This window comes from Sorex araneus, chromosome 2 (assembly GCF_027595985.1).
Source record: "Sorex araneus isolate mSorAra2 chromosome 2, mSorAra2.pri, whole genome shotgun sequence".
NCBI lineage: Eukaryota > Metazoa > Chordata > Mammalia > Eulipotyphla > Soricidae > Sorex > Sorex araneus.
Genome location: NC_073303.1, coordinates 262,787,346 through 262,797,617, shown reverse-complemented (window position 1 = coordinate 262,797,617; position 10,272 = coordinate 262,787,346). Strand labels below are relative to the sequence as shown.

At 66.5% G+C, this 10,272-nt stretch overlaps 1 protein-coding gene across 1 annotated transcript; it reads left to right on the top strand.

The window, feature by feature from the left end:
• The first annotated feature begins 225 nt into the window (after positions 1-225).
• On the top strand, positions 226-9,212 carry GM2A (ganglioside GM2 activator). The gene is made up of 4 exons (XM_055126606.1): positions 226-440; positions 5,588-5,740; positions 7,668-7,850; positions 7,923-9,212. Exons 1-4 carry the CDS (start codon positions 363-365, stop codon positions 8,076-8,078), a joined length of 570 nt encoding a protein of 189 aa, XP_054982581.1. The 5' UTR covers positions 226-362; the 3' UTR covers positions 8,079-9,212.
• Positions 9,213-10,272: the final 1,060 nt, after the last annotated feature.

The window sequence follows — 10,272 nt, the reverse complement described above, 5'->3', positions numbered from 1 at the left end:
TCTAGGCCCCGCCCCGCCTCTACCGACGTCACCTCGCCCCCTCGCTAGGCCCCGCCCTCTCCCTAGTCCCCGCCTCGCGCTCTCACGCCCCGCCTCTCCCGACGTCGCTCCGCCCCTTCTCCAGCTCCTGCCCCGCCTCCCCTGACGTCACCACGCCCCTCCTCAGGCACCGCCCCTCACAAGTCCCCGCCCCGTGCTCACGCCCCGCCTCTCCGACGTCGCCCCGCCCCCGGGGCGGGCCCGGGGCGGCCCGGGGCGGGGCGAGGCGCCGCGCCGACCCAGCCCGGACCTCAGATCCGCACGGCGGGCCTCCGAGCACCGACGGCGCCGTGTGACCGAGCCCCGCTCCCGAGCGCTCCGCCATGCGTTCCCCGCTGCGGGCCGCGCTCCTGCTCCTCGGCCTGCTGCTCGGCCCCGCCGCCGCCCGGGCCCCGCGCCCGGTGAGCGCCCGCGGGGCGGGGGCAGGGGCGCGGGCACAGGGGCCGCGGTGCAGGGGGCGGCGGGGTGAGGGCGCGGGGCGGGGTATGGGGGCGGCGGGGTGAGGACGCGGGGCTGGGGTGCAGGGGGCGGCGGGGTATGGGAGCGGCGAGGTGCAGGTGCGCGGGGTGGGAGTGCGCGCGGCCGGGTGCAGGTGCGCGTGGCGGGGTGCGGGCTGCGGGGCACAGGGGGCGGGGTATGGGGGCCGCGGGCTGCGGGCGGCCGGCGGGTGCAGGGGCGCGGGACGGGGTGCAGGGGCGCGAGCGAGCTCGGGCGCAGAGAGAGCTCTCCAGGGTTCCCCGCGATTCCAGGTCGGGATTCCAGCGCTCCTGGCGCTGCTTCTGCAAGGCGGCTGCGCTGCTGCCCGGTGCAGGGGCTGGAGATGACGGGGTCCAGGTCCACCCAGGCCCCCAGGGCAGAGGGAGGGGGTGAGAGGTGCTGAGAGCGCGGGAGACACCGGCTTCCCCAGCGGTGTTCTGGAGGGTCATTTGGGGACTGTGGACACGGCATGGCTGGGGCGCGCTGTAGGCGGTGGGTGAGGGGGAAAGGCCAGCCTGGCTGGCGAGACCAGCTGCCCGTGGGCTTGTCCCAGCTGGCCTTCGGGAGACCCTCTCTGTTCCCCTGGGATAGCCCGTGGGGCAGGTCCCGGGGTGGAGAGGGTGGGCGCCATCCGCGCGCAGAGCCCTGAGCCCCGGCCACAAGACAGGGGAGTTACAGTTCCTCTTCCCTGTTGACTGGCCGTCACGGGGTGCGGTCAGCAAGGGGAGAGGGGCAGGTTCCAGGGGTGGTGTTGGGCACCCACTGCTGTCCCTGGTGAGAGCGGGCGCTGGGCGCACCCTGATCTCTCTGAGTGGTCAGTCGGATTCTCAGGCTCATTGGGGCACTGTGCCTGGGGTGGGGGAGAAGGGGCGGGGGCACCTGCCACGCTTGGCGGGGCTTCCGTGGCTCCTCCGAGCTTACTTCTGCCCCTCGCTGTCGCTGTCCCTGACCGCATCTCCCTCGCACACCAGGGGCTCAGCCGCCTTGGGGAACCTCGTCTCTCTTGCGTGTCACCCCCAGAGCTGCACACCCCCGCCGCCGGTGGCCCCATGCGCACCCCCGCTGGCCTGGCTCTCAGTGGACACCCCAGCCCGCACACCCTCTCTGCTGCTGCTGGCCGGGACCCCGCTCTGAGAGCCCCGATGCTGCCCGCTGTGTTCCTCTCTCCCTGGACAGAGCCCCCCCGGCCCCCGGGGCTGACCATCTCCCTCACCCGCCCCCCAGTCTGGGTGCAGTGGAACTTCCCCAACCCTCTGGCCCTGCTTGTCTCCGGAACATTCTTTCCTGGTGTGTGTCCGCAGGCATCACTTCTCGTCAGCTGCAGGAAGTGCTGGGTGCTTGTCCGTGTTCTCATCTGTTCTCTCGGGCCGTGCGGGGCTGCGCCCACGCGGTGAGCTCAGTGCCAGCAAAGCACGCAGGGCAGTGCCTGGGCGCATTGCTCCATAAATACCTGTGGAGCGAGTGGGGAAGCTCCCACCTGAGCGAGGGGCCGGGGAGTGCCGGGGAGCCGCACCCTGTCCTGCCGGCTCCTGGGGCCGCCTTCCCGGACCGTCCCAGGAAGCTGGGTGTAGAGAGGAGTGCAGGTGTGTGATGACACAGGTGTGGGAATGCAGGTGTGTGAGGATGCAGGTGTGGATGCAGGTGGGAATGCAGGTGTGTGAGGATGCAGGTGTGGATGCAGGTGGGAATGCAGGTGTGTGAGGACGCAGGTGTGGGAATGCAGGTGTGTGAGGACGCAGGTGTGGACGCAAGTGGGAATGCAGGTGTGTGAGGATGCAGGTGTGTAAGGGTGCGTTGTGTGAGTCCAGGTGTGTGAGGATGCAGGTGTGTGATGACAGGTTTGGGAATGCAGGTGTGTGAGGATGCAGGTGTGGGAATGCAGGTGTGTGAGGATGCAGGTGTGGGAATGCAGGTGTGTGAGGATGCAGGTGTGGACGCAAGTGTGGGATGCAGGTGTGTGATGACACAGGTGTGGGAATGCAGGTGTGTGAGAACGCAGGTGTGTGAGGGCACAGGTGTGGGAGTCCAGGTGTGTGAGAACGCAGGTGTGTGAGGACACAGGTGTGGCAATGCAGGTGTGTGAGGATTCAGGTATGTGAGGACACAGGTGTGGCAATGCACGTGTGTGAGAATGCAGGTGTATGAGAATGCAGGTGTGTGAGGGTGTGGTGTGTGCGTCTAGGTTTGTGAGGACCAGGTGTGTGAGGACACAGGTGTGGGATCCAGGTGTGTGAGGACCAGGTGTGGGATCCAGGTGTGTGAGGACCAGGTGTGGGATCCAGGTGTGTGAGGACCAGGTGTGGGATCCAGGTGTGTGAGGACCAGGTGTGGGATCCAGGTGTGTGAGGACACAGGTGTGGGATCCAGGTGTGTGAGGACCAGGTGTGGGATCCAAGTGTGTGAGGACCAGGTGTGGGATCCAGGTGTGTGAGGACCAGGTGTGGGATCCAGGTGTGTGAGGACACAGGTGTGGGAGTCCAGGTGTGTGAGGACCAGGTGTGGGAGTCCAGGTGTGTGAGGACCAGGTGTGGGATCCAGGTGTGTGAGGACCAGGTGTGGGAGTCCAGGTGTGTGAAGATGCAGGTGTGGGATCCAGGTGTGTGAGGACCAGGTGTGGGATCCAGGTGTGTGAGGACCAGGTGTGGATCCAGGTGTGTGAGGACCATGTGTGGGATCCAGGTGTGTGAGGACACAGGTGTGGGAGTCCAGGTGTGTGAGGACCATGTGTGGGATCCAGGTGTGTGAGGACCATGTGTGGGATCCAGGTGTGTGAGGACACAGGTGTGGGAGTCCAGGTGTGTGAGGACCAGGTGTGGGAGTCCAGGTGTGTGAGGACCAGGTGTGGGAGTCCAGGTGTGTGAGGACCATGTGTGGGATCCAGGTGTGTGAGGACACAGGTGTGGGCTCCAGGTGTGTGAGGACACAGGTGTGGGAGTCCAGGTGTGTGAGGACACAGGTGTGGGAGTCCAGGTGTGTGAGGACCAGGTGTGGGATCCAGGTGTGTGAGGACACAGGTGTGGGAGTCCAGGTGTGTGAGGACCAGGTGTGGGATCCAGGTGTGTGAGGACACAGGTGTGGGCTCCAGGTGTGTGAGGACCAGGTGTGGGATCCAGGTATGTGAGGATCAGGTGTGGGAGTCCAGGTGTGTGAGGACCAGGTATGGGATCCAGGTGTGTGAGGACCAGGTGTGGGATCCAGGTGTGTGAGGACCAGGTGTGGGATCCAGGTGTGTGAGGACCATGTGTGGGATCCAGGTGTGTGAGGACCATGTGTGGGAGTCCAGGTGTGTGAGGACACAGGTGTGGGAGTCCAGGTGTGTGAGGACCATGTGTGGGATCCAGGTGTGTGAGGACACAGGTGTGGGCTCCAGGTGTGTGAGGACACAGGTGTGGGAGTCCAGGTGTGTGAGGACACAGGTGTGGGAGTCCAGGTGTGTGAGGACCAGGTGTGGGATCCAGGTGTGTGAGGACACAGGTGTGGGAGTCCAGGTGTGTGAGGACCAGGTGTGGGATCCAGGTGTGTGAGGACACAGGTTTGGGCTCCAGGTGTGTGAGGACACAGGTGTGGGAGTCCAGGTGTGTGAGGACCAGGTGTGGGATCCAGGTATGTGAGGATCAGGTGTGGGAGTCCAGGTGTGTGAGGACCAGGTATGGGATCCAGGTGTGTGAGGACCAGGTGTGGGATCCAGGTGTGTGAGGACCAGGTGTGGGATCCAGGTGTGTGAGGACCATGTGTGGGATCCAGGTGTGTGAGGACCATGTGTGGGCTCCAGGTGTGTGAGGACACAGGCGTGGGAGTCCAGGTGTGTGAGGACACAGGTGTGGGAGTCCAGGTGTGTGAGGACCAGGTGTGGGATCCAGGTATGTGAGGATCAGGTGTGGGAGTCCAGGTGTGTGAGGACCAGATATGGGATCCAGGTGTGTGAGGACCAGGTGTGGGATCCAGGTGTGTGAGGACCATGTGTGGGATCCAGGTGTGTGAGGACCATGTGTGGAATCCAGGTGTGTGAGGACACAGGTGTGGGAGTCCAGGTGTGTGAGGACACAGGTGTGGGAGTCCAGGTGTGTGAGGATCAGGTGTGGGAGTCCAGGTGTGTGAGGACACAGGTGTGGGAGTCCAGGTGTGTGAGGACCAGGTGTGGGAGTCCAGGTGTGTGAGGACCAGGTGTGGGATCCAGGTGTGTGAGGACCAGGTGTGGGATCCAGGTGTGTGAGGACACAGGTGTGGGCTCCAGGTGTGTGAGGATGCAGGTGTGTGAGGACCAGGTGTGTGAGGACCAGGTGTGGGATCCAGGTGTGTGAGGACACAGGTGATGGACGTGGTGGGTTCCGGCCTGTGCTGGCTGGGCAGATGGGGGCCACCGACCACAGGCCAGAGGGCAGCGGGAGGCCCAAGGCGTGTGTGGGTTTCCCATCCTGCTGTGACTGTGCAGGTGTGCCAGGGCAGCGTGTCCTCGGGGCGGTCCGAGCCTGGCTCAAGGTTCCTGGAGCTTTGGCTGCCCGGCTTGGCCTTGGCCTGTGCCCAGTCAGGCCCCTGCTGCGCCTGGCGCCCGGTGCCCTGCAGTGTCTGCTCAGGGGCAGGTGGGTGAGGGGGGGTCACCGGGATGGGCCCAGGCAGGACCCGCTGAGGCACGATGCCGTGGAGGGTCGTTAGGGTGGGGGTGGGGCGTGTCTCATGGGGCCTGTGCGGGGGGGGGGGGGGGGTTGGCGTTTGCTGGTGGGCCTGGCCCTGCCTGGCTCTCCGTGCCTGGGGGGCAGGGCACAGCTCTGGTTCCCTCGGCGTCTGGGTTGTCTGTCCTGGCCCTGGGGTGGCCCAGGTTCCTGGGCCTTCCGGCATCTTCTCTCTCCGGAGAAGGCGAGAAGGTGCTGGCGTGGTGGGGGTGGGGGTGGGGCGCAGCCCAGCCACCAGCTGGGTGGCGCCACTGAGCTTCCCTGGGACGGGGACGGCCGGGTTCCCAGCACAGGTGGGGTAGAGGCGCGGGGTCCAGTGTGCGACAGGCGCGGGGCCCTGGGGCGGGGCAGTTGAGCCCTGCTCGGCCCCAGGCACACGCTCATCCGTCCCTGCCCTCCAGCTCAGCGGCTTCTCCTGGGATAACTGTGACGAGGGGAAGGACCCCGCCGTGGTCAGGAGCCTGACTCTGGAGCCCGACCCCATCGCCGTGCCCGGGAACGTGACCATCAGCGTGGAGACCAAGACCGCAGTGGCCCTCAGCAGTCCCCTGAAGGTGAGGGGCCGGGCAGGCGGACAGCGGCGCCCGGGTCGTGCCTCCGTACTGCAGCATGGGGTTGGGGCGTGGGGGGTCACGTGTCCCCGGGCCGCACGTGTGTCAGGGTCCGCGCCTCCCGGCCGGCAGCTTTCCCAAGTCGCCAGCCGCCTGGGGTTGTGACCCCTGCTTATGCAACAGGATTTAGACTGAAGGTCAGAGGGGCTGATCACCTGAGGTCATGCTGTGGGGCGGGCAGGGGCAGTGCTCTGGAGCAGCCTCCCGCGCTCTGCCGGTGTCTGCACACGTGCTTCTGCGGGGAGCCGGCTGGGGCCGCGCCACAGCCCACCGGGCCGGCTCCTCTGCACGCCCGCCCCTCTCTGCGTGTCTCTGCGCATGCGTTTGTGCGCCGACCTGTATGCATATCTGCCTGTGTGCATGCATGTGCGTGTGTGTGCTAGCATGTGTGCCTGCATGTGTGCATGCCTGCGTGTGTGCCTGTCTGTGTGTACCTGCGCGTGTGCGTGCCTGTGTGCCTGCCTACATGTATGTGTGCCAGCGTGTGTGCCTGTGTGTGTGCCTGCCTGCGTGTGCCTGCGTGTGTGCTTGTCTGCGTGTGCCTGCTTGTGTGCCTGTCTGCGTGTGCCTGCGTGTGCCTGCGTGTGTGCGTGCCTGTGTGCCTGCCTACATGTATGTGTGCCAGCATGTGTGCCTGTGTGTGTGCCTGCCTGCGTGTGCCTGCGTGTGTGCCTGTCTACGTGTGCCTACGTGTGCCTGCGTGTGCCTGCGTGTGTGCGTGCCTGTGTGTGCGTGCCTGTGTGTGTGTGCCTGTATGCCTGCCTACATGTATGTGTGCCAGCGTGTGTGCCTGTGTGTGTGTGCCTGCCTGAGTGTGCCTGTGTGTGTGCGTGCCTGTGTGTGTGCGTCTGTATGCCTGCCTACATGTATGTGTGCCAGCATGTGTGCCTATGTGTGTGTGCCTGCCTGCGTGTGCTTGCGTGTGTGCCTGCCTGCGCCCCTCCTGGGTGTTCTCAGCTGCCTGCCAGGCTCTGGTGTTGCTGGTGCCCTGAGCTCTCCTTGTTGTGCCCCTGGTTTGCTGCCGTGCAGTTTGGGTTCGTTGCAGTGCCCCTGTCTTTGCCGTGCACCTTTGGGGTTTCCTGGTGGTCGGATGCCGTCTGTGAGGGGAGCAGAGTCCCTGCCTGTGGCTGCAGCAGAGCTGCCCGTGTGTGTACATGCATGTGTGTGTACACGTGCATGTGTGTGCACGTATGTTTGTGTGCACGTGTGTGCATGTGTGTGCACATGTGTGTGAGTGTGTGCATGCTGTGCCGGCCTGGGGCTGGGTGGGCGCTCTCCCACTTGCTTCGCTGCTGGTTTCCCGTCTCGCATCCCCGGCCTGTGTGGAGGGCTGTGTCTGTCTGAGGCACGCGTGGGCCTTCTCTGCCTGTCCTGTCTGCTGGGTGTGTGTCCTTCCCTCGCCGGCTGTCTGTCTTCCTGGGGCCTCCGGACTCTGCCAGTGCCTCATCTGGGCAGGATGCGGCTCAGCGGTGGGTGTGGACCCGTTAGTGTAAGGCCCTGTGGACACACACAGACAGATGGACACACAGACACATGCAGACACTCAGACACACGCAGACACTTAGGGACACACAGAGACACACAGACACAAAATGACTCATACACACACACACACACACACACACACACACACACACACACACACACACACACACACACACTCTGTCCCGACCCGGCCATGTGAGCGCCTTGGATGCTGCCCGCGTCCCCTCCAGCCTCCTGGGCCCTTGCTGAGCCGATGCCCGGCCGTGGCCGGCCCTGTGTCTGTCCAGTGGGCGGCGTGCAGGGCGTGGACGGCAGCTCAGCGGGGCTGGCGCGGGGGTGTGGGGCGGCGCTGCCCGGGCACCGACACTGTCCTGCTCGCCCCCAGCTGGAGCTGACCGTGGAGAAGGAGGTGGCCGGCTTCTGGGTGAAGATCCCGTGCGTGGAGCAGCTGGGCAGCTGCACCTACGAGGACGTCTGTAACACGCTGGCCATGCTCGTGCCCCCCGGGCAGCCCTGCCCGGAGCCGCTGCGCAGCTACGGGCTCCCCTGCCACTGCCCCGTGAAAGCGGTGAGTGGCCGGGACGCGCCGGGTGGGGGCGACGGGGCTCCCGCGGGCCCTGCTGACCCCGCCTCCCCGCAGGGCACCTACACGCTGCCCCGGAGCGACTTCCTGCTGCCTGACCTGGAGCTGCCCAGCTGGCTCAGCAGTGGCCACTACCGCGTGCACAGCGTGCTGAGCCAGGGCGGCCAGCGGCTGGGCTGCCTCAAGTTGGCCGCCGCCCTGAAGGGCCGCTGAGGGCTGGCCAGGCTCAGGGGGCGCCTCGGCCTGACCCTCTGCCGCCGCCCTGCTGCTGTGCCCGCCGCTGACCCACCCCGAGCCCTTCGCTGCTCCCAGAGCCTGGCGGGACCCTGGGCCGCTGCCCCCGGGTGGGCCCAGTGTCCCTGCTCTGCCCACCCCCCACCCCGTGCCCTGCCACCTGGGTGACTGCCCGGGGCTGGGCGAAGACCTGCATCTGCATGCCCATCTGCGGCCCTGCGTGTGTCCCCGAGTCTGTCCCTGCATCCTCGTGTCTCTGTGCCTGTGTCCCTGCATCCCTGTGACCCCATGTCCCTGCATCCCCGTGTCCCTGTGTCCCTGTGTCCTCGTGTCTGTCCCTGCATCCCCGTGTCCCTGTGTCCCTGTGTCCTCGTGTCTGTCCCTGCATCCTCGTGTCCCTGTGTCCCTGCGTCCCTGTGTTCTCTTGTCCCCGCGTCCCCGTGTCCCTGCATCCCCGTGTCCCTGTGTCCCTACATTCTCATGTCCCCTCATCCCTGTGTCCCCATATCCCTGAGTCCTCGTGTCCCCGCATCCTCATGTCCCTGTGTCCCCGTGTCCCTGTGTCCTTGTGTCCCCGCGTCCCCGTGTCCCCGTGTCTGTCCCTGCGTCCTGTGTCTCTGTCTGTGTCCCTGCGTCCCCGCGTCCCCGTGTCCCTGTGTCCCCGCGCCCCTGCACCCTCACACCATGTGCTGTGTCCCTGGTGACACCCTCCGCTGGGCCGCCCGAGTGGCTGGGGCTGCTGGGGTTTGTCCTCACAAGACAAGCGGGGTCCCGGGGCCACGTCTGGGGCCTTCCCGTCCCTCTCCTGGGCCCTGTGCACGCGGCCCGTGTGCTGGGGTGGCCAGGGGGCCACGCGCTGCCCCTTCAGTGACCAGCGCTGCCAGGCTGAGTCCAGACAGGACTTCCTGCCCCTGGAGACGTGGCAGTGCCCAGGCAGTGCGTCCCCCTATGCCCCCACAGGGCGGGCCCTGCTCCTGCCGTCCCTCTGTGTCCCCTGCATGGGGCACTCTCGCGGTGGCCCACCCAGAGGCTGCTCCCAGGTGCCTCGCCTGGGCTAGCCCAGTCCCCTTCCCAGACGGTCGTGCGGTGACAATAAAGGCTCTGCCCAGCCCCCGCCTGCTGTCCCTTCGCCACGCGCCTGTCTCAGCGGGGGGGGGGGGGACTGACCGGTCCTGCTTGTCCCTGGCAGCCTCTGTCCCCTTCCGGGCCACTGTCCAGTTCCTCCTCCTGCCCCACCCCAGGCCGTGTTTGCATGTCCCTGAGTCCTGTCCCGGGTTCCCGCCCTCACCCCTAAATCCCGTCTTTGAACCCAAGTCCCGTCCCTGGGTCCCGGCCTCGTCCCGACTCCTGTGTTGGTGTCCATGCTGGAGCGACTCCCCTGCGTGTTCTGGGCCTGTGCGGGGGACAGAGGAAGTGACCACAGACAGACGAGCAGGTCGCGGGAGGTGGCGGCGGCACCAGAGAGCTGGCAGGGCTCGGGCTGGGACCCGCTGCAGCGCACAGGCCCTGTGGCCATGGGGGAGGCTCCTGAGAGTCCACGTGGGGCCCAGAGGCTGCGGCTGCCCTTGGTGCCGGGCGGGGCTTTCCCAGTGTCTGAAAGACTTCCGCTCTCAGACACGGGAAAGTGTCACAGGGTGTCCATGGAGCAGGTGTCAGAGGTCACGGGGTGTCTGGGAGCAGGTGTCAGAGGTCACGGGGCGTCTGGGAGCAGGTGTCAGAGGTCACGGGGCGTCTGGGAGCAGGTGTCTGAGGTCACGGGGCGTCCGAGCAGGTGTCTGAGGTCACGGGGCGTCCGTGGGCTCAGGTTCCAGCCGTGGGGGTGGGGCCTTGGTGTGACCAGCAGGCCTGGGCGTGGTGGAGTGGGTCTGCAGGTGTGGTCAGGAGGGGCCTGGGGGTGCGGGTATGTTCCTGTGGCCCTGGGATCGAGTGAGCAGAGCTGCAGGCGGAGAGTGGACACTGGCCCTGTGCTGCCCAGCAGGGCCTCGGGGTTGTGTCTGGGGCTGGTGGGGCCCAGGTTGCGGGAGCAGGGGCGGGGCGGGGCCCTGGTGCCACGTGTGGCCTCAGGCCCGCATCTGTCCCCGTCTTGCCGTTTGTCCTGCCGCTCTGTCCTGTGCAGGGTTGGGGCCCAGGGGGAGACGCTGGCCTTGGCCACCCGGGGCGGCTGTCTCGGGGG

Excerpts from the sequence above, each read along its gene's own strand:
- GM2A (XM_055126606.1), top strand. The coding sequence starts at position 363 with ATGCGTTCCCCGCTGCGGGCCGCGCTCCTGCTCCTCGGCCTGCTGCTC. Across the intron at positions 5,741-7,667 it reads CCCTCAGCAGTCCCCTGAAG|CTGGAGCTGACCGTGGAGAA; the intron begins GTGAGGGGCCGG and ends GCTCGCCCCCAG. Across the intron at positions 7,851-7,922 it reads GCCACTGCCCCGTGAAAGCG|GGCACCTACACGCTGCCCCG; the intron begins GTGAGTGGCCGG and ends GCCTCCCCGCAG.